A 27,552-nucleotide genomic window follows, 5' to 3' on the forward strand; every position below is an offset into this window, starting at 1 on the left:
GTTTATTCTGCTAAGTGGTTAACACAGATAAAAGTGTTACTTAGCACTTGACTTTACTATGATGAGCAAAGGACAAGTTTTCATAAGCAGTATGTATACAGATTGTATCAGTGACAGATTTTAACAGGTTACATTTTTGCAAGTTACTGATACATTCTGGGGGCCTCTGGTAGTTTTGCTGCTTTCTGGAGATAGAAATTAAATTAGTGTGGTGTGTTGCCAAGGACCCAGGGACCAACGCCAATGCCAACGCAGGAATCGTCTGTCTGCATTGTGATCTGTGAGGCACTGAGAGGGCTCTGCCCTCAAACACACCTCCCCCGGGGCACATGCCCAAACAGAACCCAGCAAACGTTAAATATTTCATCTCTGGGCTATGAAGACAAAACACCTTGAGAGTAAAGGGCATTTGAGAGGCTGCCCTGAGGAGCTGCTCTTGTGGACATTCTAGGAACACTGAACAGGAACTTGGCCCCTGTCACTATTTTCTTCTAGGGCCTATTTTGAATAACAGTATTTTTCTGAATATTGTAACTAAATTTTTTCTTCTGGACTAGAGGCCAGATTTGAACCATGGTTTTAAGAAATGTGCATTTGGTGTCTATCTTTATAGACACTTATACACATCTCAAAAATCACCAAATTTGGGGAAATGCGGACCATAGTTTGAGAGAATAATATGAGCAATCATGCCTACTTGCATAGGGAACCTGCTAAAGAGTCTGATTTCGTAGGCTTTTTTGCTGCACTAACCGGTGCAGTTAATACCTCATTTTCACAAATGGCAAACTCATGGCAACATTAAAAAATGATCGTGTCCTTAGATTAGATTGTAAGCCCACCGGGCAGGTACTGTGTCTGATGTTTTGTGTGGCACCTATCACATTGTTAGAGCTCAATAAACGTTCAACAGTAATGGTCTTGTGACTGTCAAAATACAAAAAAGCTTCTACAAAGCATTTCTCTATTTTTATACCTATTTTAGTAGGCCTTTTGCTTCAAAATTGTTTAACAAGGGGCAAAGATGATTGCATTTCTAATCAAAAGAGGTATGTAATTGAGAGAAAGAGCCTGAGGCCAATTTTCTGCAGTTCCAGTACTGCTCATGGTTCTAATGGGTGTATTTATAGTGGCCTCACCTCTAGCTGAGTGAGCAATCCAACCATAGCTTCCTCCCAAGACATATGGTGTCCAGTTTCCAGGGTGCTGAAGTTTCAGAAAACCCTCAGTCTCACTTGAGAAGGGTTCCCTTCCCAAGCACATAGCTGCTAAGGGGCTGCACCGTGTCTCCTGGGTGATTTTCCCACCAGCACGTGAGACCTCCTTATGACAGGGCTGAAGAGCTCAGCATGAGCACTGTGCTAGTAGGATCTGGTGGCTTGGTGATCTCAGTGCTGCTGAACTGACACATGGCCAAGATTACATGTTCAAGTTATGGGTCCCAGAAATTTCTCCAAAATTCAGTGATGTGAGGTCGAGCCCCTAATAATTTTTCTTCTACTTCATTCTAAATCATTTTTCACCTTAAATTTAGTTAAGAGATTTACTTTGGTTTTTTTTTTTTTTTTAAGAATGGATGGTTGGGATGGAAAATGAGGCAATAAAGTCAAAGAAAAAGGTTAAATTTTAATAGCTGTGTTTTCCTATAGAGACAGCCTGGAAAGAATTTGACTAAAAATCACAATCTTGGTTCCAGAAAGGAGAATTGAAAGAGTTTTGTGTGTCCACATAAATATTATAGGCAAAAACTAATGTGAACATTGGGACAGTAGCCAGGTTATTTGGCTGATATGGTATAAATAGCTAATCTAGAACCGTGTTACCGTTTCTTAGGGTTTTCTGAGCGCCATAGTCTTGTGGTTAAGAACACTGAATCTGGAACCAGATTGACAGCGTCAAATCCCAGCTTCACCGAAAACCAGCAATATGACCTTGTGTTAGGTATGTAACTACCTCTGGCTCCTCACCTGAAAAGCAGGAGTCCACCTCATAGGATTGTTACACAGGTTCAATGAGTTGATCTTTGTCAAGTGCTTAGGACAGTGCCAAGCGCATGGAGCTCTCCCACAGACAGATACAAACCCCAAGTGAAATGCTTGCTCATGATCTGGCACTCTACTTGCTTGAAAACCGGGGCCCTTTGTTTTTAGATTCCCTTGCTGATCTTTTGACAATTTCAAGACTGTCTCCGCCAAAGGATAACAAGCATGTAAAAAGACATTAAACCCAAGCTCTAGTTTTAATACTAAAAAAGATGTTTAGTGATGAATCACATCAGAAGCAAATGATTAAAATGAGATTTGCTTTAGTACCCCAATTATCCATGTTCTTCCTAAACCTTTACTTTCAGGTTTTCTTAAAGGCTTCCATAAAGGAAAAAACTTAATAAAACTTGTCCCCCAGTAGAGTCAACTCTTGACAACCAAATTATCAACAAATGAGCCTCCAGACCCTTTTGTGAGAAAGTATGTGGCACCTGCATAGCCAGGGGGTGGGAGAGTCTGAGGCAGCAGGTGGGAAGGGGCACTGGCATTGCCTGACTGAAGTGGAACTGCTCCTGCTTCCATGGCTGCGAGCTGTTAATTGGATGGCATGGCAGGCTCCCTGCCAAACCCACTGTGAATCTGTCCCAGAGCTTTCTTCCAGTTTCTCTGATTTTTAGGTAATTATACACAACACACAGCTACAGATTAATGTATCTTCTGAGCAACATAAGGCATTTCTCCTCCGAACTCTTACTGGGAAGCTTCTAACAACAACATTAACAAAAGCAACAAAGAGGCCCACAGCTTATAATGTGCCGGGCACTGCTCTACGCCCTTTACACATATTACCTCATAAAATCCTTAACAGCAGCTCTATGAGAAAGGTACTATTATTATTCTTACTTTATAGAAGAGGAAACGGGATCAAAGAGGTGAGTGACCAAGGTCACTGAAGTGATCAGTGAATGAGATTCGAACCAGTCTGCCTCCAGAGCTCATGGTCTTAACCATATTAACTATATCTTTTCTTTTAATTTTCAGTGATATTTTAGCAGAGAAAAATTCTTCAATTGATTAAAAAATGCTAACAAGTAGATCTAAATAGCCTGTAATACTTTTCAAATTAGACTTGAAACTTTAATTTTATATGAAAAGACCCTTGGGTTAAAGTCCCCAGTGGAACTCTTCGGTGTAAAATGTGTCCTGGTTTTATTGCATTTTAGTTTACCTTTTGATTTATCTTTTGATTTCTGAAGGCAGCAGGTTTGGCAGATTCCTAAATGGTCTGAAATGAGGGACCTAATAACTACTAACCATGTTTTCCATTGACTTGTACTGGTCAAGAAGTTTTTCAAGGATTTTTTTCTTATTATTAAGTCACAGGTTCTTGGGAGTTCACTAGATCTTACAATAAAAGCATTGATAAAGTTAGTGGGATCATGAATACATAAAGCTTCTAAATTAGGAATGGCAGTTTTAGAAAGCTTGGGGTGCTAATCAAGGTAATGGAGAGCTTCTATGATGAATGTGTCCGATATCCTCTCAAGATGAGAATTCATTTCGTGAGCAAGTATTCGCTTCATATGCACTGTTTTGTTGCAGTATGATCTGTAACTTTTCCTTAGGCTGAACACTCTGAATAGGTAGATATTAAAGCCCAGCTAAGAGTTATGGGAATGTCAGACACATAATTCTCAGATTACACCATTCTTCTGTTGGGTTGGGAGAAACATCCTTCTGACATTGATAGAATCTAGTTGACAGCCTCAGGCTACCTTTGCAAATTGGGCAGTGATGGATGAGACCAGAGATTTCTTCAAGGCCTGGCGTATGGCTGAAACTGCCACTGCTGCTGCCAGCCGCTCTGCTATCCACACTGCCTTTCCCAGAACCTCCTGGCTGGAGTCACAGGTGCCTGTCTGCAAGCTTAGCCTCACCAGCAGGTACAGGGTAGGGTTCATCTTACTGTTACAGATTTAAGTACCCATTCGCCCCCAAGCTCTGACCATCCTAAGCCTCCTGACTCTGCTGACCCTGTGCACATGGCTAGGCCCTGGCCTAGGTCTTCTGCCTAGTTCTCAAGTTGTCTCCTGAGACTTGACCAGGTCCAACACTTGGCCTCACTCTTGCCAGCCTCCTAGCTGATGACACTCGGTGTTCCTGCATCAGGGCCTGGTGCGGGGCAGACCAAGGTACATGGCATGCAGAGGAAGCTGGATTGTGCAGGCAGAGCACACGGGTAATGAGTAGATGTTGAACCCTGAACAATCTAATCAAGGGGCTGGTAAGAGTGGGGCGAGTGGGAGGCCCTCTGTACCCTCTAACCAGGGCACACTCCAACATCTAAACGCTTCCGCAGTCTTTTGAAGTCTATTCAGCCAGTAAAGCCCACAGCTCAGGTGTCATTGCCTCCCACTCCCAGAAGGTCCTCTAACTCCTACATGCCACGTACAAAGTCTTACTCTGCTGTAGGATTCTGGAGCATAGTTAGTTGTTTGCATGAGGAGAGGGATAACACAACAGAGAAGAATATGGGCTTTGGAGTCAGGTGGGATTTTATATCCCTCTTCTAGTAACTTTGTGACCTTAGGCAAGTAACTACCCTGGGTCTCGGCCTGCTTATCTTTAAGTGAGGCTTTTGAAAAACTTGCAGAGATGATGCTATGTGTTCACACAGTTTCTTCTGAGGCAGACAGGAAGACCACATGTATCAGCCTCCTCTGCAGTTGGGTCGATGCCAGGCCTGACTTTTGAAAATATCCCACATGATCTTTGCACAAGCAATAAATAAAACTTTATTTTTAACCACTGGGTATTTGCTACTCCAGCAGAGCACACAGCCTGTCTGTCTTTATACAAATAGGTAAGTAAAACACTTAGCATGGCTTGCCTTGCATGAAGTAAGGTAATGAGAGCTCAGACTATCGTAGTGGCAGTGGAGCTGTAAAAAAGTGGTGGATTTGCAAATTACTCTGGCGAGAGAACTAACCCGACCTAGTGATGGGCTACATGTAGACGGTAAGGGAATGGGAAGCGTAAAGAACTACTCCACATTTCTGACTTGAGCTGCTGGATGCCAGGAAGGGCTATTTTCAGAGATGGGGAGATGAAAGAGAAGTTGTGGGGTGGATCAGGAGTCCTATTTTAGACATTAAATCTGAGATGTCAGTAAGACACCCAAGTGAAAAGAAGGAGTTCGGAATTAAATATAAGAGTCTGGGAACAGTTTGAGCTAAAGATGGGAAATGAAAAGTCATCACCTTATAGTTGGTATTGAAAGATATGGAAATAAAGACCCACACCAAGGCCTGAGAAATAAGGTATTCAGAGGTCTGCAGAGGGTACATACTAATTCTCTTTCCTTATGTCCTTCAAGGAAAGGACAGGAACCACTACTTCTGAATACTGCATCAACTTTTTTTGATATTTATATTCTAATTCTATAGTTAAGAAGAAGTACCTCAGACTGCAAAGATTGAGCCCCGTGTATTAACCCATAAATGCTGTTACTGGTTTTAAACCCTGTAAATTCTAGTGTGTCTTTTTGCCATCATAATTATACCGTAAGTATAATTAACTGTATATGCCTAGAGTTCCTGGATGAACCTCATTTTTATGCCTGCTTAAAAAGAGCGGGACAAAGATAATGATTTTAAAAGATGAGTTCACTTGGGTTTTCTAATTTACAGTAAGAAAAGAACAAAATAATTTTCTTCCTTGTTCATAAGATCAATTTGTTTTGATAGGTTGTTATCTTATAAAAATGTGCTTTGAATGATAATTCCATAGATAATTTCATTCCCAGTTCAATGAAGTAAGCATTCACTGAACATCTACTGTAGGCCAGAGGCTTGGCTAAGTAGCAGAGGGGAGGAATGGGATGACAGGCCCAGCTTCCCAGGAGCAGAACTTTTTTAAAACCGGTTTCCCTGGTCCTGTGTAGCATAATATAGTGAACTTCTGAAATCTTAAATTCAGATAGACATCTTAATGATAACAGCTCTCAATTCTCTTTTAGTAGCTGTGGTGTTCAGAGACTGGGAAACAGCAGTGCCGCTTGCTGGGTATGTGACCTTGAACAAATCATTTAACCTTGCTGGGCCTCAGTTTCCTCATCTGTATAACTGAATGGCGCACCTACCAGATTATGAGATTTAAATAATGCAGAAATGTCTTCCAAAGAACTGTAAAGCAAAGGGCACAACATATCTAATAACTGTTCCCAACCCTAAAACACAGAGCAGAGATATTTTTTAGACACTCAACAATGACAGCCACATCCCCAATAAACTTTCTTAACAGCATATTCTTAGTACCTGAGCTAGACCTCCAGCATGTATCAGTGTTATGTCAGGCATCCAGGAGCATCCAGGAACCACCAAGCCATAGAGCGCCATCACAAAGTAAGGGACGGAATAGAACAGATACGCCAGCATCTACATTGAACAGGGAAATAACGTCATCAGTAAACTAATAGTTAATCTGGCCTTACGAAAAGCACAACATTTTCATCAATTAACATTTTCGCCTTAGAAAACGTTAACTCCTATTTCCTACATGGTATCACATTTTCCCATTCTTAAAAAAAAAAAGAAAATTAATTTTAGAAAAATCTTAGGCTTCATAACTACTTGACCTGGATTTTAGCATAAGCAGCAGGATCCTTTAGGTAGGGCTCTTGAAATTGCGTATATAATCGGCAGAGCTCAGCTGGGCAATCCAAAGCAATCTACGAACAAAAATGAATGCATTATAAAGATACAGTCACATCTGGTTCTTATGTTTGCTGATAAGGCTAAACGTGCCAGGTTTAGTCACAAGCTGCTTTCTGTTTAACAAAAGCTATTTTAGAAGCTCATCAGTAAAAAAGGAAAGAAAATAAATATTCTACAGATTTACTCTGAAGAGATTAAGTAGAGGTTAATAGTGGAGAAGGAAATGGAAACTAATGCCCTGTTCTTGGGATCTTCCGAGTATTCAGTTTAAATGTCTAGGTTTGGCTAACCAAAGCACAGCTTGCTTTAGATCATCAGTTTAACTTTTCCTGGGAATAACTCACCAACTATTCCCGGCAGGAAGAAAAGTACATTTCTATACCAAATTCATCTTAACTGTGCTTTGCAAGATTCAGAAATAGCATCCTCCTATCTCCAGTGCCTCACAGAGTAAATGGCCTTTGGGGGCAGTAAAGGATAATGATTTGAAAGTGAGGTCCTCTCTGAAGCCACCTCCTATATCCACTTTGAAAGAGGGCAGAGCAGATTTAGTCACGGCAGAGTAGACTTTAGGCCACCGAACAGACAAAGTGTCTCTCTGGCACATTACTGGGTCCTCTCTGAGTCACCTCCCTCAGGTACCATTCCTTGTGTCCTTAGCCATAAATGTTGTCCCACCTAAATAACATGAACACGTCAGTGGCAGAGTTGGTAAAAATGGGCCCCAACCTAAAAGCCCCACCTACCAAAGGGTACACACTCGCCCATGCACACGTTTTTCTCATGTGCACAGGGGAGTGGAGATGGCTATGCAAGAAAACAGTTGGGGCTCATTTTTATTGTTGCTGTTTTTGTTCTTTTGACTTTAGGAATTACAGCAAACTAAACAAAGAATGGTTTCAGTGCTCTGTGGTCCGAGCACAGCCTATGGCCCTGCTTTCTCCTTTACTTCCCTTCCCCACGCCACTCCTATTAGCCAACTCTGCTCCAGGAAGTTTCTGATGATCCAAAGAGGGAGACAGCTCTTAAGACTACTCACCCTGACCCCAGCTAGCCACCCCAAAACAATGAATCAGCTGCGTCAGTTTACACTTGCCACTCTGCCCCCCAACTGCTGTGCAATGCCAGCAGCCTTAGAACAGTAATTGTCATTAAAGCTGAATATAATTACCCGTATAATTCTGGCTGCTCAAATTTACTGCTACTGAGAATAAACCATGCAACTGGGATATTGTGAAGGATCCTTGATCAATAAAAATAGTAAGAGCAATCACTTACTGAGCGCTTATTAGGTATAAGGCCCTCTGCAAGTGTTCGATGTGCCTTATCATTTAATCTTCAAACAGTACTGTAAGGTAGGTACTGTTATTTTACAGAGGAAGAAACTGAGGATCAAAGAGGTTAAGTGGTTTTTCCAAGGCCACACAGCTAGTAAATGGCCAGGAGTCTAACACTGTACCCTGGTACCCCTTAATCCCATCTCCCTACTCCTGAGAACACATGGATGCTCTGTGCCACAGTTTGACTAGTCTTAAGTTACCACCCTTACCAAAGATACTTAAATCAGAAACATCAAAGGAACCAAGAGATTGAGACTAATGTCTGATTTTTCAGGTACAGAGCTTGATCCAAGGACCTGAAGGAGGTGGTATGGAGCAGCCCAGAAGGGACCTACCCCTCTGGGAGGAGAGGTCTGGGGTGAGGGTAGGAGAGTCAGGAAGCAGGTCCAGGCCTCCAGGCTCTAATGGGAGGTATGTTTTGTTAGTGCACTAGGAAATCTGATTAAAAATATACTTTATGTTATTATGGTCTCTTATGCTTACCAAGCCTCTAAACAGGCAAAATCCAGTTGCCAGAAGGAGACACACAACCAACATTAAATCACATGGTCTTCTCAGCAGATCTTTCGCTTGGATTTCTTGAATGACCTAAAGTAGAGTTGGTAACTAATGAGCAGGCCCAAGGTGCCAAAGAATAATCTGAGATCTACTGAAACACAGATACAATGGGTGATAAGAGAACGTTGAGGATTCAAAACCACTAGCCATGCAACAGGAAAATAATTTCTCCCCTCAAGTCTCAGTTCCTCATCTGTGAAATGAGACTGGGCCAGGTGATCTCAAAGGGCCCTTCTGGCTCTAAGAGGCCATATTTTTTTTTGAAAAAAGCATTTTTATGATTATAAATGTAAAATATACTCATTTTTTAAAAATAAACCATTAACCCATCATACTTCTATTAACAGTTGTTATATTTTCCAGTCACATATATATAGTTATATATATATATACACACACACACTGTACTACATATGTATGTATGATATATAATCTACATTTATTTTTTCACAAAATTAGGACTTAATGTATAAACAATTTTGCATTTGTTCTCTTGCCTCTCACTATCTACCTATCAGTACTTTATCACATTATTAAAAATTCTTCTGAAACAACATCACATGGAAGTGCCATATCTCTGATTATTGGACATTTAGGCATTTTCACTGTTACACTTAATGTGATGATGAGCAACTTTGTACATAAATCTTTGACAGCATCTCTGATGATTTTCTTAGGATAGTGCCCTAGAAGTAGAATTACTAGAGTAAAAAGTTAGATTTGTTAAGGTTGATAACACTGCCAGGTGGCTTTGCAGAGCAATTCTGAATTTATGTTCCTACCAGCACTGTATGACAATGCCTATTTCTCCCTGGCCATCACTGTGTTTTAACAGTTTTTTTAAATGAACAGTCTATGTGTCTTACAACATGAACGGAACGGTGTTGATACACTGACGTGGAGCTGAGTGAGGACCAAGGCTATGGTTACTGTTCGCTTATTTTTTAACAACCACCTCATTCCTCAAGAGGGTGTAAGGGAGTACCAGTTGTCAATGTGCCAAGCTGAGTTTACATAGCATGTGTCTAAATGTTTACAAATGAAGTGTCTGTAAATTAAAATGTATTTTAATGAATTCTATTGTAAGTCTTTTTGTAAAATGAAGAATCGTGTTCTGATTATCTCTAGTAACTCATATTTTTATATATCAATTTTGCTTAAAGGATCTTGCTTAAGGATCTAATACCTATGAAAGGAAGAGAAACTTAGAAAAATGTCACTAGCTTAGAAATGAAGACCTTAACAGAGTACCTGCCCGGCCAGTATCGTTTCACCTTGACAACCTCGGCTGTGAATGGAAGGGAGGTGTCTCAGAAGACGTCCTGTAGCCAGTCTCCATGTGCCTGGATCTCTTGGTAATCAGACCCTATGTCTGTGTGTGCTACCTGGAACAGCAGTATATCTCCAGCCTCCCTTTGGGGCAGTAGTGCATAGATATCTCTGAAAGAGGTACCCAGGTGCTCAGACTCCAGGCTGTTAACAGCCCCAGACAAACCTCACGCTCCACACACTAATGCGGAATCTGATGGGAAGAGCCAGTGCAACCTCTGGCACAGGAAGTTCCAAAAAGCATGGCCTGGCCAATCAAAGCAGATCTATTCACGCAGAAACAGACCGTTCTGGCCACCGTAACTAAGGTGTGAACCAATGCTGCAGAATCAGCACAGTCACACTGACTGAATGCTCCAAAGGCTCCATCCCTGGAGGCATGGTTCAGTCCAGTATCCAGTGGATATGAGTGAGCCCTGTGAGTCTAAGAACAGGTTACATTTAACTTAATAAAATCACCTTTGAGGGATAATTATAATTTTCTGAGGGCTGATTATAGATTCTGAAACCAGCCCAGACAGGAAGACAAGTATATGGTATGCTTAAGAAAAAAGCAGGGCAAATGCGTGTTCCATACTTCCCTATTTAAAAAAGAGAAAAAAAGAGAAAGTCAAAAGTATATCCAAACACAACATGTAGAACACCTCCCCGTCTCAAGTCATCTAAAATTTTGATATAGGCCAGACAGTATTTTTAATGAGACCAAAAACAGGTCAATTTAAAATTATTAGGTGTTTATTAACAGGCATGCCCTATCTACAGTACTTTAAAAATAGACAATATAATATCCTGATTTCTTGCATGCATAAATAACTCTTCTACATTAGCTTTCAAGAATCTTAATTTTCAAGTACATTTATCAAGTTCCCATGGTGTGTCAAGAGTTATATATAATACAAAGAGTTGTAGGAAATATTTTCACACTGAATGTAGCCACAAACACAATACTTACCCCACTAGATCCTTCTAAAAGTCAGGAAACACTGATATTAGATAGTCTAATTGTTCAGTGTACACTTCTGAAAACTGCTCAGAAGCATTTCTTAGAAGGTGAGATGGAAGGGAAAAGGAGTAATTCTGCAAAACAGCTTTTTTGGTATACTTGGAATTTCTTGGTTCTATTACAACCAAAATAGCTTCCCTATTTAAAAACAATTCCTATTGTTTCAGAAAAGGAAAATGAACTTTAAGATAAAGTTTCTTACCTACAATGTTTCCTGGCACAAAAACAACAATGCTCATAATAATAGATCCGACCCAATATAGGCCAATGGTTCTATAACTTTCCCTGTAATGAAAAAAATCCTGATTTAACACATTTGTCTTAGAATACTATTAGTATAAGATGCTCCACAATATTATCTTTGTTCTAACTAGTAAAGTACATGAGCCAAAATGTACTGAATCAAGAGTAATAAATCAAATACAAGGAACCCTGGTGATCAAACTGCATTTCCATATGTGATATGCTATAGAACCTCTTTGTGTCCTTTTGAATAGGAAATTATGCTTACTACACTGATCTGTTAAACCATACCATGGTCACCACTATCAAAGGAGTCCTGCATTTCACTATTACTTATGAAACTCACAGCATGAAAGTAAAAAGAAGGTTCACAGAAAATTGGATCCATATTTTAAACCATTATTAGTAGGATGTTAAGTGGACTTTCCCTGGTGTCACAGGATTTTAGCTAAAGCCCCAGAGATAAGTATAATAAGTGATACCTACCCCATGTTCTGAAGGAGCTGCTAGACACATACCCCTAATCTTAATAGGCGATGTTGACAAAAAGTGTTTGCAACTGATAACTGACAGTCACCTCCATAAGGGGCCACGAGAAATTCAAAAAGAGATTCTCTGACGGGAAAGAGAAGTGGAGAATACTGTGTGCTTCCTGCCCTGCCCTACCCCCCAAGCCACATGCATCAGATCCCAAGAGGCCCGTTCACAGTGACTGGGATTGTCAGCAGGGGGACAGACCAGAATCTTCCTCCTCAACTGGATGCTAACCGAACCACAGAAACACTGGCCCACTCCTGGCAGCAAGCAGAGCCTGAGCATTCTCAGAAATACCTGATGTGTTCCCTGGAGCTTGGGAACATTCATGAAGAGATGGGCGGGGGGGGGGCCTAGAAAAGTCCAGAAATTAGATGGAACTGTCCTTGAGTGGATGACTGAGGGCATGGGAGGGGCACAGGACAGCTGGTCAAGCTGAGTTTCAACCTGGTGTGGGGCAAAATGCACGGCTTTCTCTAACCTGGAGCCAAGGGGAGGCCTGGGAAGGTAGCTGGGCTTGAGCCATCTTTTAAGGATCCCCACCCCAAAGGGCGTGCCTTCTGGGTTGCAGAGGCCCCAGCAGAAAGAAGCTGTGGGTGTACCACCATGGGCAGGAGAGTCACACAAATTCAGTCTGAGAGAGCATTGCTCATTTCAGGGACCAGTGGAATGCAGAGGTTCCTTCCTGTGGTAGGGGTCTCCAAGAACCCACACATGTGCCCCACAAGACAGAGCCAGCATATCATAACGGAGGCTACCAATTCCCAGAAAACAGCAATTGTCGTGTTAGACTCTGCCCCTCTTCCTTTAACCCCATGTACATACACACATGCTCCCAGAGGAGCCAGCCGCAGAGCAAGCTGAGAAGGAATCAAGGGACAGACCACGCACCCCAGCCTCAAAGCAGGCCGCCAGGCCGCTAAGCTTCAGGGGTAAGCCTGAACTGGAGGGAGAGAGCTCTGAACTGATAGGAGTTTGAAGTTTTGAATTACTATGTGCTGGGCTTTAATTTCTGAAAATGAGACTGCTCTTATAAGAGAACATAATCAGAAAGTTAGGGGGTCTGCCCGAGCTGTCCATCATGGCAGAGGAGAAATCCAAAGGCATATGTTCGAAAGGCAGTGACACAAGGAAAAATAAAGCCATGTCTAACTTGTCTCCATAGACCCTAGATTCATGTCCATGTGTACCTGCCTGTGTCTGTGCCTCTCTACATCCATTTTCCTTACCTACCCGCCTATCGATTGCTAAGGTAACAAAGGCACACCCACCAGGCGAACTGACTTACTCCCAGGCTATGGCTGCCACCATCACCAGATACATCAGATAATGAGCAGAGCCATCCCAGTAGCAGATCATGTGCCCATAGGCCGTGTTCAGATACGGTTCACCCTAAGGAAAGCATTAAACAGAAGTCCACTTTAAATATGACTCAGACACTTCAACACAGAACACCAGACCTGTATTGAAAGTAAAATAAAGCAGCAGAACATCTTCGTCTGCTAAAATGAAACTATTCTTAATCCCATACAATTACACAATTGGTAGAAACGTGAAAATATATATTTACCCTGGAGCCGCCAGAACTAGGGTCTGCCACACGGAGTGGAATTAAGAGAATGCCTGGCCTACGCTAGGTCAACACAGGTGTGCACAGTGATGCAAAACTGATGGCGTTACAGGCAGTCCTGACCGCATGATGAACTCACTGAGGCCAAGTCTAATCTGTGACTAAAGGTGTTTGGCTCTGGGCAGAAGGGGTGGCCAGGGAAGATCCTGCTGACCAGAGCCACTGGCTGACCTTCAAAATTCATACTGACCCAGAGGCTTGCTGGGATGAGTGTGAGGAAGGCACGCCTTTCCCCTGCCTCTGTCCCCAGTGCAGGCACAGACCGGCAGGCACTATACTCAGAGCTTCACACCCAACCCCTCGTTCAGCCTTCCCAACACCACTATGGGATAGACACGATTGCCTCCATTTTACAGATGAGCAAACAGAGGTTGGAAGAGGTTACCTGACCTGCCTAAGGTCACACAGCTAATTCCTAGCAGAAACTATACTACCAAGAAGAGCTATACTTCCGAGAAATTTTTAATTTTATAAACACAGATTATATGATGAACGACATTTCCCTTTCCCAGGTGCTTATGTTTCCAGGTGGCTACTGTACAATCACTGTCAAACTTGCCTAGGTTTTTAGTGTCATTCTGGCTCCAACTCACTTTCCTTTCTTCTTTCTCCCACATTTGTGATTTCCTGCCTTGTTTCAGATGTTTTCCTAAGATGCCTTAAATCCTTTCTACAACAAGGAACAGAGCAGATCAACCAGCCCATCAGTCAACCAACCAAGCAGGGGATTCTCTGAAGCTCTGCACTCCCCTGGGGCAAAGACTGCTCTCTGTCATCTTGCCTCAAAAATCACATCAAGTGAAAATCACAGAGGTGGAGGAAACAACGTGAGTCATACTTCAGTACCCATGCCTGGCCCACATCTTTTCTCTCTGACATGATTTGATTGGATAATACTATCCAAGTTCATGGTTTTAATCATTGATGTGTACACACCTGGCTCTCACGGCCAGTGCTGACCTCTCCTGGTGGCTTGATGGGTATCTTCAACTATCTGGTCCGTGGGCCCTTCAAACTCACCTTACCTCCTTTAACTCATTGGCTTCCCCCTTCAACCAAGCCCCACCTGGCCTCCCTATTTTCATGGCGACACCATTCAACTTACCCAGGTCAAAACCACAGGGTCGTTGTTCATTCCTTGTTCTCTTATGCAGTCTGTTGGCAAGTCCTATCAATTTTACCTCTATAAGGTCACCCCAGGCAACCCTCCCTCTTGTCATGGCCTAGTTCAAGCCCTCAGTGCCCCTCACTGGACCTTTCCCACATGGTCTTCCTACCTCTCTCCTCTCCTTCCGATTCACCTCACCGCTACCCTGGCTCTTGACATGTCACTCTTCTGCTCAAAAACCTGCCAAAGCTACTGGTGGCTGCAAGACCAAGCCCCACCTCCTCTTCTCTGGCAGCCGGGTTCCTGAGCCTGGCCCTGCAGACCCTCCCACAGTTACACCCCAGCCCCCCATCTCATACCCTGTCTCACCACCCTCACCAGCTCAACCTCCAGGCCCTCTAGGCGGCTGCCTCCTTCCTGAAACCTCCCTGCTCCGGACTCAGTGGCCCTGCACTCTCCAGGCTTTCCTTCTGCCTCTTCACCTGTCCCCTCACAGTCCACTTCAGAGGCTCCTGATCTTCTGGCCACGGCCTCCAAAGTTCCACCCTCGGCCCTCTCCTCTCTACCCTCTCCTTTCCTCTCAGACCTTCAGGTACCAACTATACTCTGATGGTCCTTGTTCTCCTCCCCAAGCTCAACAGCTGCAAAGCCCTGCCAGCTGGGACACCTGCCAGGATGTTCCTTACCCACCTCAAACTCCACACGTCCCCAGATGAACCCAGCATCATCCCTGCACACGTGTGCCCCAGGCTGGCAGTGGGGAGACATATGCTGTTTCTCCTCTCTAAGCCTTTTTTTTTTTTTTTCTTTTTTGGCTGTGCCGTGCAGCTTGTGGGATCTTAGCTCCCCGACCAGGGCTGGAACCCACGCCCCCTGCAGTGGAAGCGCGGTCCTAACCACTGGACCGCCAGGGAAGTCCCTTCTCTCTAAGCCTTTGCCCACACTGTCTCTTCTCCTTGGCATGCCCTCCACCCCCTAGTCTATCTGGAAAACATTTATCATCCACAGCCACTGCCATTTTTAAAAAAGCCGAGGGCAGCGTCACCAACTCGCTGAGGCTCCCCCGAGTGCTCCCAGAGTCAGTTCTTCCTCAGTGCGCGCTGCGCCTGGCATGAGCCTCCGTCTCTGCGCCTAGGACCATGCCATCTCACTGCCACATTAGCTCCTGGAGGGAGAAAGCAGGTCTTGTGACCCCCACAGTCTGCTCACCGAACATCTGTGGAACTGCATTTCCCCTTTTGTCCCTCTCCGGTTGAATAACACCAGCGTTCTTCCAAAAGCAGGAATCAGGATGGCGCCTCAGCCCTTACTCTCCCCATTGCCCCCAACTCATCCCCGAGACCTACTCATTCCAGCCGCCCAAGTTCTCTGAAGTCCGTCTGTCCTTCTCTACTGTCCATGCTTGGCCTCCGTCTGGGCCATCTTCATGCCCTCGCTGGCCCTGCAAAAGCCTCCTGACTGGTGTCCCAGCTTATGACATCGACCCTTCCCGTCAAGCCCATCCTTCTCAGAGCTGACTGCACTGTTCGCTGACTTAACATCTTCCCTCACATGCGGGACAAAATCCAAACTCCCTTAGCTTGCACACAAAGCTCCCCATTGTTTGAAACACAGATGAAGACTACACTTCCAGCTCTGCTCCTTATTTCCTGTGTGACCTTAAGTACGTTACTTAACCTCTCTGGGGCTGGATTCATCACACCATAAAATAAGGAAAAAGGACTAGCTCTGTCAGGTGCCAGGTAGGTCTATCATGCTGTGATGGGGGGAGGAGTGCATGTTCATCCTCACAATCAAATGGCTTTCTTAACTGCCTCAGTGTTTGGGGCTTTATACATTTAAGACTGACCTGGGCTTTCTTAGAGAGGAGTGTATTAATAACAGTAGATCCACAGATACTGGATTCATTTAAAGTAACCTCATTTATATTAAATACAAGTAAAGGGGAAAGGTGGTGGGTTGGGTGTGAGGAAGGAGCTGTAAGACCGAACGCCGAGGAGAACTGCCTCCCACGATCCAATCCTAACTTTCCGCTTCACCTTCCACGTGACTAAGTGTCCTGTGTCTGTGGCAGCAAATGAAATACCGTGTGTCATCCCTGCTTACACTAAACGAAAGGATTTCCATCTCGAGCAATGCTGTTGGGGTCGCAGACCCTTTAGTTCAAGGCTCGTACTCGCTACCGACCCCATACCTCTCTCAAGTAGTATGTCATGAAGCCGTCAATGATCCCGTCCTGTTCCAGTCCTATGATGAGGTTCACCACGCTGGTAAATCCAAAAACTGCATACACTAGAGCAAAGAAAGCAGGAGTTCAAAAAGCCGTAGCTCAGGGGACGTTGCCTAAGAGCCTGGCGTTCACCAGTAATGATTTATTTTCATGTTTTCCAGAAGATACTGTGGACATTGTCAATACGGACTAAAAGAACGTACCTCCTGTGCACGCAGCTGGATCTCTGCCTGTGTCGTGGAGCTGGGAGAGGACACCCCCCGACCCAGGGAGTAGCGAGTGACAAAGTCACCCACTGACTGTCCCAGAGGATTCTACCAGCCTGCCCCACCCATCCTACACGTGGCTGCCAGGGCCACATCTGCATCCCACCTGGGTAGCGGGAACAAAACCATTAACCAGTGGCCAAGGAAGCACAGAGGTGACCCCCAGGTTTAAAACATGGACTCAAAAGAGATCATTCATCTCAATGGTTACCAAGCAGTCTGCCTCACGGTGTGTCCAACGCACTTGCTTTATCCCACACTGGAGATCCGAAAGACAGACAGTGGCTGATGTGCAAGTGACAGTGGCTTTAAGAAGAAAGGCCAGTGATTTTTTTAAAAAATGGATACGAGATGGAACCGATGAATGTTAAAGAAGGAAAGCCGTAGCATCTTAGAGAATCTCACTAAGGTTGTGAGAATCTCCTCAACGGGCTGAAAACTACCAGCAACAAACAGCTTAGGAATAACACTTTTTAAACAGTGAGTGATCAAATTTAGCGTGTGGCAGTTTGTCAATAATGCTGCACGTTCAAGTTGTAACAAATCGGTGTCAAACTATGTGATGGGCATGGATGGTAGAAAAATCTGATGATGAATATCAAAACAGCTGTGAAAAAAGAAATAGAGAGGAGAGAGGGGAAGGTTAACTCACAGAGAAGGGAAGCTGCCCTTGCCCTGAGTCTGTGTTTACATCTTCCCCAGAAGGAGCAGAAGGCCCACGCGTGCCCGGCCCTGTAGACCCTGCCTCCCCGGGCCTCTGTGCAGGCCTCTGGTCCAGATCCCGCTGACAGCGATGAGCCATCAGGTGATCAGTCACTGCGTGTCTCCCAGGAGAGGAAGCCTTCAGCACATGCTCATTTGGCTATTCTACCAACAATCGCCGATGCCAACAGGAGTGTCAGACGCTGGGTCAGAGATGGCAAGGACATTCTCTGCCCTCCAGTCTGGCCCTGTGGCTGCAGTGACAGACATGAGGACAGAGGGCTGAGGGGGTTGGAGCAAGGGTCCTCCACCCTGAGGAGTTGGGAGAGACATGAGCACAGCTAAGCGTGGGCTCCACGGAGTGTGGAGGGAGTTGGGGGAAGATGGCAGCAGGAGACCAGTCTGCAGAGGGGGGCAGAGGCCAGATCAAAGGCAGGTGGAGTGGGGCCCTGAACTCAGGCCCAGCTCATCTCCTGACCGGCTGTCAGGTCTTAGGTAAGTTACATCATTTCTCTAAGCTTCAGCATTTTTTACATGCAAGTTGGGAGAAATTGTGCGGGTCAGTGCTGTCTCACTAACTGTGACCTTGACCACGTTTCTTAGCACCCTCTGAGCCAGATTCTTCATCTGTGCAGGGAGGACATTTGTTGTGAGGATTAAATAAAATGATACTGCTAATGCGGTCAGAGTCACACCAGGCACACCACAGGTGCTCAATCAGTGGTGTTTTTATTCCTTTAACATACAAGCGTACTTGCCAGGCAGTGGTCTAAGTACTTTACAACTAGTATCTAATGTTGGTACCAACCCTCCGTGGTAAGTATTGATACTATTATTTTCCTCATTACACAAATGTGCAAACTGAGGCTCCATACGGCTACGTTCCATGCCAGGTGGAGGGCGCTGCAAACAGCAAGCTGAAGGCAGGAAGCCAGGAAGAAGCTGGTAAAAGAGCCGAGGTCAGAGGTCAGAGCATGGCTGGGGACAGGGGAGAGGAACGGAGGGGTGTCCTGCCTGGCCCTGGCAGCGACCTTCCCTCCACCAGGCTCCCAGCTGCGACAGGGTGGGGTCCACAGCCTGGGAGAAACTTTAGCTTACAGGAGAACAAAAATACTCCCACCCTTCCCGCCGCTTTACCAGGGGGCTCAGAGTATTCACAACCACAGAGGGAAAGAGACTGAGGCCCCAGTGTTGTGCTCTTAAGTGGACACAAAGTGTTTCCCTCCCATGGAGACATACCATAGAACAGTGGGTCCCGGGGTGGTTTCCTTTTGACCAGGACACGAGCCAACAGGGCTACCAGGAACAGGATGAAGGCAGCCACCCCTACAATTGTCCAGGAACTGCAACGACCAGAACAGGGAGGTGGTCACTTATCAAAATAAACACACTGGTGTATGGAATTCCCTGGCTATTGAATACATTCTCTCGCAGCTCTGCCTCTGCCTATCCCTCAAGCACTGTGGAGTTCATGAAGTTTATCCACAGCACTTGGGCCCCTCTGGGCTGCCCCTGTGACTTTCAGGGACCAGAGGTACTAGGTCCTCACTCTCCTGTCATCCTGCCCACCTGGATGAACCATGTGTCCGAGCGCCCTCTGCTGCTGTCCCGCTGCCTCTGTCCACCTGCTCCTCCAAGCCCTGTTCCCAGTGTCTGACAGGTCTAACCACTGAATCTGCCTCCTCTCTCAGGGCCAGCTGGAAACCCTCAGACCGAGCTCCAGGGAACACACAGGAGTCACAACTACCAGGGAACCGAGCTCCAGGGAACACACAGGAGTCACAACTACATACACCTTCTCGGTGGACAAGCCACAGGCTGTGTGTGTAATCAAAGGGGCCAGAGGACAAGGCCAATCCAAGGAGGGAAGAGCCTAGGCCAGGCCTAAGGCCAGAATGATGCCAGCGCCCCAACACCCAGGAAGCCAAGCCAGCATGCAACCCCATGCCCAGGAAGCCAGGGTGAGGCTAGGTTGGGCACAGCCCCTGGTCTTTCTCCTGGGAAAGGGCATGGCACCAAGGAGACTGGGGACCAAAGGCCCTCCTCAGCAGGACAGCACTAGGGCACGAGGCTTGGTGGAGTCAGCAGTCAAGGGACCTGGAGTCCAGTACCTACTCTGCCACTCCCTGTGTGACCTTAGGAACATCATGTCATTTCATCATCTGTTTTTTAATTCATTAAAAAATATACTGAGGGAAAATGCCTTGCACACCCCTATGTGCCAGGCACTGTGGATGAAAAAGAGATCCCTGTCTACATGGGGGGAACCTATCTCAATAGGTTCTGAGCTTTCTCACCCAGAAGGCTACCTCCAGTCCTAAGAGATGTTCTCTCTCTCACTCCTCCACGCCAACAAGGCATCCAGTTCTAGACAAAGCACCACCTGGCCCACTCCCATGGCCTGCTACACTCCTCAGTAGCCCTTGAGAGAGGCTGCAAGCACCACTCCTTAGCCAAAGCCCTCCACACCATCACAGAGGATTGCTGGATAACGTTTGCCACATGCCCTGGGACTCCTGGAAAGTATCCTTCACAGCCCACCAATACCTACTAATATCTGAGGGACGAACTTATGCTGAAGTTCACTCCACACACCTACAGCTGGAATGGGTGCTAGGCACCAGTCAGAAATCTGCCCCTAATGTCAGAGAGGTCAGTCAGGAAGTGATCCAACTCCTTGCAGGCAGATGGACCCCAAGGAGACTGGCCCCAGGTCCAGGAAAGCTGTGTCCCCAGCACCTGGCCCCAGGACCCACTTAAAGAGTAAAGGAGTGGGCTCTGGGCATCAGCAGCGCCCAGATTTCCAAATGCCACCCTAGACCTACAGAATCAGAATACTTCAGGGGTGGGGTATGGGAACGTGCAACCTTTTCCAAGAAACCAGGATGAGTATGCACAGAAAGTCTGCCTCGGGACCTCTTTTAAGGTGTTCAGGAATTGATGGATGAATGAGGGAGGGAAGGAAAGGGAGAGGAAGAAAGGAAGGAGAAATGGGATGGATGGATGGGTGGATGGATGGTAGACGGATGGACAGATGGATGGTAGATGGATGGATAGCTGGATGGATGACAGACGATGGGTAGTGGGTGGAGGGATGGATGATGGATGGTGAATGGATGAATGGATGGATGGACGGATGGACGGATGGACGATGGACAGTGGATGGATGGGTGGATGGACGGATGGTGAATGGATGACATAGTTCTATGACAAGAATGAGGATGACCATGTCAGTGACCAGGTAAGAGACTGAAATAGGAGGTTTCTAGCGGTACACATCAGTGGATGCTCCAGGCTCCTCCTGTAGGGATGAGACAAAGGAGGAGAGGATGGAAGAGGAAGCTAATGTGGGTCAGGAACATGATGCTGGGCTGAAGCATCCGGTGAAGAGGGAAGAGGATAGTGTGTGATGTAAGCTGACAGACATTTTAATCACAGCCTGAGACAGGTAGTGGCCAGGAGACAACTCCCATCCCTGCTCCTACCAAGGACCTAGGCTCGCAGCCAGCACCGTCACATAGCTGGTGCTCTTCTGGACTATGAGAGAGCAGTGTGAACTGGTTCACGGTGTCCTCTCACGCTCTCCACCTCTGGGGGAGGAGCAAAAAATGAAGAGAAACTGGGGCAACAGATCACCTGTGTCTCCCAGTGACAGCCAAGTGCAGGGCCTGCTCAGAACAGGGAGAAATGGATCCAGCAGGGACTCGGGGTGTGGGGGGAGGGGTAAGGGCTGCCACTAACCCAAGGGTGGAAATGTTGTTAGTCTTGGAATGTGTGTGTGTTTTGGGATGGGGGGGCGGGGAGTTACTGATGCCCTTCCATGAACAGACAGCTACTGAGCGCGGTCATGTATGGGTGAGTATGAGCAGAGTGTTTGTGTGTGCGTGTGTGTTTGTGTGTGTGTGTGTGTGTATTTGTGTGTGACAGAGAGAGAGATCCCACCCTTTTCTGACTCCTCGACTTAATCTGATTTTTCTGTTTTTCAGGCTTTTGTAAAAGGTCTGGTGGGAAGGAAGCTTCAACTAAGTCAACTAATGCAAACTTAACGGGATAGCCCACTAGGCACGAGGCCCCGTGCTGGGCAGGACAATACTAAGGGGAGCTATGGCCTGAGAAGGTAAGTTCTGACCACAGGAAAGTAACTCTTGTGGGAAGAGCACAACCCAGCCGGGCTCAGAGGAGGGAGAGATCACATCTGCTTAGAGGGACCTGGAAGAGGAAGAGGTGGCATTTTCCTCTGGGCCATAAAGCCCAGGTGTGGCTTCAACAGTCAGCTACAGGGAGGAAGGCATCCCCGTCAGAGGGAGCAGTGTGAGCAACGGCGAGGAGGTGGGAAAGTTAAGGAGTGTCCTAGGGGCACAGAACAGTCCCGTGTGGCTGAAGCACCAGCACAGTGGGCTGCGCTGGTGGGCTGAGGCAGAAATGCACAGGGCACTGGGGCAGGAAGGGGACCTCCCGTGGGAGGCTTTGCCTTGGGCTGGGCCAGAGAGGGCCAGTGCCAGGGGAACAGGAAGGAGGAAACATGCTAGCCCAGCCCGGGGAATTAGGGAGAAGGAGACAGTGGGAGGGCTGGAGGGAAGGAGTGGAGAAAGAAGAGGGAGGAATCAAAAGCTACTGGGATTTTAACCTGCAGGAGGACAGGAAGAATGGTTGGAACCAATTATTCCGAACTCTGCAGGGCTTAGCAATGTGCTCAACAATACACAGCAATACATAATTCACCATGTGTTCAGTAAATGCCATCACCATCCTCCCAGTGGCTGAGGCCAAAATCTCAGTCATCCTCAGATCCTCTCCATGCCATGTGATCCTTCAACAAGCTGCACTGCCCCCCCTCCCAAATATCCCAGCATCCAGCCACATCCCTCTCCCTGCACTGCTCCCTGTTCCCCTACCTGGAAAGCTCTGTCCCCAGATCTTCCTGTGGCCACCTGCTGCAGCTCAAGTCACCTCCTCCAAGAAGCCTTCCCTGACCACCAGTCCCCCCCATCACTCTCATGTCGCCCCACTTTCTGTGCTGATGTCTATCTCAACACATGCCTCCCCAATCTCTTGCGGTCTGTTCATAGCTATTTCCCCAGCACCTGGAACAGTGCCAAGCATAGAATATGTACTCAATAAATATTTGCTGAACTGCCCATAATGCCATTTTAGGAAGGCAGGGTCCTCCATGCACTATATTCACAGACATGTGACATTCACTGCCCAGAGATGCTTCTTCCAGGAGTTGTGCCCCAAGACTGGGTCAGACCGAGGGCTGTCACCGCCCATGCCTAGGGAGCACTCAGTATGGATGGCTGCCATCTGGATAAGGCTGTCAGCAAGTGGTGGCCCCAGGAACGAGAGAGGAGCAAGTCACCGCCCTGTGGGCAGACACTTCTCTACAGCCTGCAGGTCTGGAGGGGGTCTGCAGCATACAGACTGATGCAATCTCCTTAGCACCAACTGCTGTGGGACACATAACAGGTTTACTTCCTCTTCCCCGCAGAGAGCAAGAAACATCAGCAGGCCCGGGGGTCTGTCTGGCACCTTTCCCACTGCTGGAGCAGGCTGGCTGCTGATTGGTGCCCATTGCTTGACCAGGGATCCCTCACAGAGGAGAGGCAGGGCTTTGAACCAAATCCATATGCGGCCTCCTTCAGCCCCACCCATTTCCTTAGCATGGAACTGCCCTGCCTCTCTGCCTCGCTGCCCATCCTACACAACACTGCGCCCTTACGGCTTTTTGGATCCCGACAATAGGATGCAAATATAGGCCATTTGACAGACAGGAGAACTGAGGCCGGGCCCCACGGTTAGTGCCAAAGCCAGGCCTAGAACCCAGGTCTTTGTCTGTTCGTTCTGGGCTATTTCTGCTAGTCATTCACAACAGTTTCTAAAATTAATACGAAATGACAAGTATGCGTGTGTGCATACATGGAAACGTTCCTGAGAAATGCGAAACGAACAAGGCACAGCCTGAGATAAGACCAAGCTCCCAAGTTGTCGGTGTGTGTACCGCCCCACCCCTGCCCCTGGGCACTTGAAGGTTAGGGGCATTGCCTTATTGACCTCTGTAACCCCGGATACCTGGCACGGGGCGGGCACAGAACGGACGCCCAGCACTTGCCCCCAGAATTGCGCCGAATGTCAGGGATGCCAGCCTAAGCGAGGACCCCGGCCCGCACGACTCCGGGCGCCTCCCCTCCTCCGGCCGCCCGCGGGGAGCCCTGGAGGCCGGCGAACCGCTGCCCTGCAGTTTGCGGCTCGGCCCCCTCTGAAAAGTTGCTGGGGCTCCTGACGCGCCGACCCCCGCCGCGCGCACCCACTCACTCGTGCTGGGCCGCCAGGTGGTTGAAGACGTAGGTGACCGGGATGGCCGAGAGGGACAGCACGAAGACCCCTGTGGCCGCCGAGGCACTCATCGCCGCCGCCGCCGCGCCGCTTGCCCTTCACCGCACCCCGCGCGGGCGCCCCGCCCCAGCTTCCGGCTGCGCCCGCGCCCCTCGGCCGCGCCCTTCAAGGCGCCCCGCCCAGCGCGCCCCCCGCGCTGCGCCCTCAGCAGCGCCCCCACGGCTCGCCCGCCCGCAGCCTCCTGGTAAGCAGGGCAGGTGCACAGGCCCGGGAGGCCCCCTGCCGTCCTCCCGCCCAGGGCTGCTGGGGCTCCACCGCGAGCGCCGGGCGGCGCCGAGGAGCGGCGACAGACCCCTGACCGCGGACAGGTGTCCCCGGAGGCGCGCGCTCTGCGGGAAGGCGGCGGACCGGGAGGTGGGCGCGGGGCCCCGGCCCTGGGCGCAGCCGGGAGCTTGTCATCGACGAGAGAGGCTCTGAAGAGTGTCTGGGCCGAACTGCGGGCAGGCAGAGGGTGGAGCCAGACCCGGGGTGTCAGAGCGGGAAGAGGCCGCGAGATCATCCACGTGGGGAACCCTCGGGCCGGGGATAGGAAGGGATAAATGATCCCGAAACCTTGGAACCTCTCCACCGGAGCAACCAACAACCGGCAGCGAGCAGTGCTCCTACGCCGAGTCCGAATTCCGGTTTAAACCCCGTCTGCTCACTCACCAGATGTCGACCTTGGTCAAGTACTTAACCTCTCTGTGTCTTTTCCCTTCTCTACCAAATGGGAATAACCCACGTCAGTGTGATTGTGGGATTCGCTGAGTTAATAGGCATGAAGTGCCTGCCCAGTACTAATCAGTACACTGCTATCACCTGCAATTCCCATTTTTACTTGGAGCTGACACTCCGAAGAATACGATGATTTAAGAGACTAGAACGCTATCCATTTCTCTTACAGGCAGCGTTCCTGGAAGCCAGCTTACCACCAGCCAGCCTGCCCTAGGCCATACAGAGTACAAGGAAGCCAAGGACTCTGCCCTCACACTGCTGTCAGACAGACAGATGCCCCCTCGTTACAGAGAATAATGCGGGCCAAGTCTGTCCTGGCTGCTTGACCTTGCTGCGGGGCGGCCTCAGACAGCCCCTGGGACAGAGCCTGGAGTCCTCTACTGGCTGGGAAAGGGAAGGGAAGTGAGTTTCAGAGGACAGCTCAAGCAACCAAGGAAAGCACATGTACTTAGTGACTTACACCTGCTAACAAGCTGAAGACACCAGCAGCTCGTTTTAGAGGTGAGAGAAAAGAGTGGCAAAGAGGCTCTGAGCTGCCCCAGGGCCACTCAACTTTTCAAAAGCCAGCTTTCCCAATCCCTTATCCCAGCGCTTCTTGGAGGCTTCTCAAACTCTGAGGACGTAATGATAAAGCCTTGGCCCAAACTGTGACACATCCAAAGCTTCCCCAAGTGATGTCCTTACCTGTGACCTGGACATCATCCTCTTCCACAGGTACTCCTAACCTTTACCAGCTCCTTAAACTCTTTCCTCCTCCCCGAGGACAAATACCTCGTCGGAGACCCCTTCTCTCCTCCCAGCCAGTCTCCCAGGCCAGCCCAACCCCTCCATCACCAGCCAAACCTTGCCGAATCAATCTTGCCTTCTCTCTTATACCGTGAACCCCTCTAGCCACCCTGGGTCCTTCCCCTCAACCTAGACACATGCTCGTGTATGATCCAGTTTAGAAAACTGCTCCCTGGACCTGTGTGTCCTCTCCATTTGCCATCTTCTCTCTTTCCTTTCCCATCCATGCTGGGTTGTTTTTGTTATTGTTGTTTTTATCCCTTTTAAAACTTTTTTTAACATCTTTGTTGGAGTATAATTGCTTTACAATGGTGTGTTAGTTTCTGCTTTATAACAAAATGAATCAGCTATACATATACATACATCCCCACATCTCCCTCCCTCTTGCGTCTCCCTCTCTCCCTCCCTATCCCACCCCTCTAGGTGGTCACAAAGCACCGAGCTGATCTCCCTGTGCTATGCGGCTGCTTCCCACCAGCTATCCATTTTACATTTGGTAGTGTATATATGTCCATGCCACTCTCTCACTTCGTCCCATCCATGCTGGGTTTTAATGACGGTGTCTGTGCTAATAGATCCCATTTTATCATTCCTAGCACTGATGTCTCCCCTCAGCGCTGCTCCCTGGCATTCCACGGACACCTCACCCTCAACATGGCCAAAATGGAATTCCTCGTCTGCCGCAAGACCACTCCAGCTTTATCTCATCCGGTGGCACCACCATTCACCTGGTGATCCAGAAAACTGGCAGTCCGCATCGGTTCTGGCCAATCCCGAACTCCTATGATTACCACAGTCCTCCTGTTACTTCCCAAATATCTCTCAAGTCTGTCTCCCTATCTGTACCATTGCTGTCTCAGTTCAGGTCTCTACTATCTTCCATGTGCCAGCCTCCTCCCCTGTCTCCCTGCCTCTGACCTCACCTGCTCTAGAAGACCTTACCTGGCCGCCCTCCTGTGCCTCCTCCACCCTCTCTATCAAGTACCCTGCTTTGCTTTCTTCATAATACTTATACTGTCCACAATCATCTTGTTTACACATCTGCTTCCTGTTCTGTGTCCCTCTCTCCATTATGATATAAGCTCCCTGAGGTCAGGAACCTTATCTATCTTGTTTACCATTCTATTTCCATCACCTAGACTAACACCTGTATGGAGCAGGTACTCGAGAAACATTTGTTCACAGAATGAACGCTCTAGATCATCTTTGTCTGATGGAAATACAATGCAAGCCACAAATGTGAACCGCATGTGTAGTTTTAAATTTTCTAGTAACCGCATTAGAAAAGTAAAAAGACAGAGGTGAAATTAATTTTAGTAATATATTTTATTTAACATGATATGTCCAAAAGATGATCATTTCAATGGTCATCAATGTCAAAGGTGTTAATGGGAAACTTTACATTCTTTTTTTTTTTTAATACTAAGGCTCTGCAATTTTGTGTGTATTTTACAGTATAACTCATTTCAGGCTAGTCACATTTCAAGTGCTTAATAGCTACCTGTGGCCAGTGGCGTCTGTATTGGACTTCACAGTTCTATATGTATTCCTCCTATCTTATCAAGCTGGCTTCGGTTATGCTCTCTGCTACTTTAGGAATGGATGTGACAATTAAATCACTAACAAGAGGACTCAAACATCCTCAGAGAGTCTACCATGTTTCCAGCATTGTTCTAAGAAGTGGTCAGACAAAGATGAATCACAAACACATTTCGCCCCAAAAGACCACAGGCTAGTGTGGGAAAAACACATGTAAACAATTAGCATGCAAGGTGATAAAAGATTTATGTACAAATTGCTGTAGGAATCACCAATCTTGTCTGAAGGAGTCAAGAAAAGCTTCAGAGAGGAGTTGAGGCTTTAGACCAGCCTTGCAGAACAAGTAGAAGCTGGATAAGCAAGCAAGGACTAGTGGGATTTTCCAGAAAATGGAAATAACACATGTGAAAGCCAGAAATGTAAGAGAGAGCATGTCAATGAACTTCAAGCTGTTTGCTCTGGTTGGAAACACTCGTG

At 47.3% G+C, this 27,552-nt stretch overlaps 1 protein-coding gene and 1 long non-coding RNA gene across 15 annotated transcripts in view; one reads left to right on the plus strand and one right to left on the minus strand.

Moving 5' to 3' along the window:
* The window catches only part of TM6SF1 (transmembrane 6 superfamily member 1), a 53,409-nt gene extending 28,940 nt beyond the window's left edge, over positions 1-24,469 (minus strand). For 6 of the 12 annotated variants that reach the window (XR_009542117.1, XR_009542116.1, XR_009542115.1 and 3 more), the window contains exons 1-9: positions 23,956-24,464; positions 18,883-18,986; positions 16,640-16,737; positions 12,996-13,099; positions 11,133-11,215; positions 10,387-10,508; positions 8,524-8,628; positions 6,622-6,714; positions 6,302-6,421 (exon numbers count right to left, since the gene is read on the minus strand). Coding sequence is in view for 9 of the 12 variants with exons in the window: in XM_060157550.1 (XP_060013533.1) it covers positions 6,302-6,421; positions 6,622-6,714; positions 8,524-8,628; positions 10,387-10,508; positions 11,133-11,215; positions 12,996-13,099; positions 16,640-16,737; positions 18,883-18,986; positions 23,956-24,047 (921 nt within the window). In the remaining 3 variants the exon portion in view is untranslated. Of the gene's footprint in view, positions 1-6,301; positions 6,422-6,621; positions 6,715-8,523; positions 8,629-10,386; positions 10,509-11,132; positions 11,216-12,978; positions 13,100-16,639; positions 16,738-18,882; positions 18,987-23,955 lie in introns of those variants that run through there. The other 6 variants (XM_060157539.1, XM_060157563.1, XM_060157570.1 and 3 more) reach the window with 6 other exon arrangements.
* Positions 1-27,444, plus strand: LOC132525045 (uncharacterized). Of its 3 annotated transcripts, XR_009542178.1 has the most exons (9): positions 1-1,941; positions 6,004-6,049; positions 9,762-9,953; positions 13,979-14,164; positions 16,837-18,142; positions 19,381-19,604; positions 21,630-21,760; positions 24,920-25,251; positions 26,133-27,444. It is a non-coding gene; the product is annotated as an uncharacterized LOC132525045 (long non-coding RNA). The 3 variants fall into 3 exon arrangements; XR_009542177.1 differs by lacking the exon at positions 9,762-9,953; XR_009542179.1 differs by lacking the exon at positions 6,004-6,049.
* The last annotated feature ends 108 nt before the right edge of the window (positions 27,445-27,552 follow it).

This window comes from Lagenorhynchus albirostris, chromosome 1 (genome assembly GCF_949774975.1).
Source record: "Lagenorhynchus albirostris chromosome 1, mLagAlb1.1, whole genome shotgun sequence".
Taxonomy (NCBI): Eukaryota; Metazoa; Chordata; class Mammalia; order Artiodactyla; family Delphinidae; genus Lagenorhynchus; species Lagenorhynchus albirostris.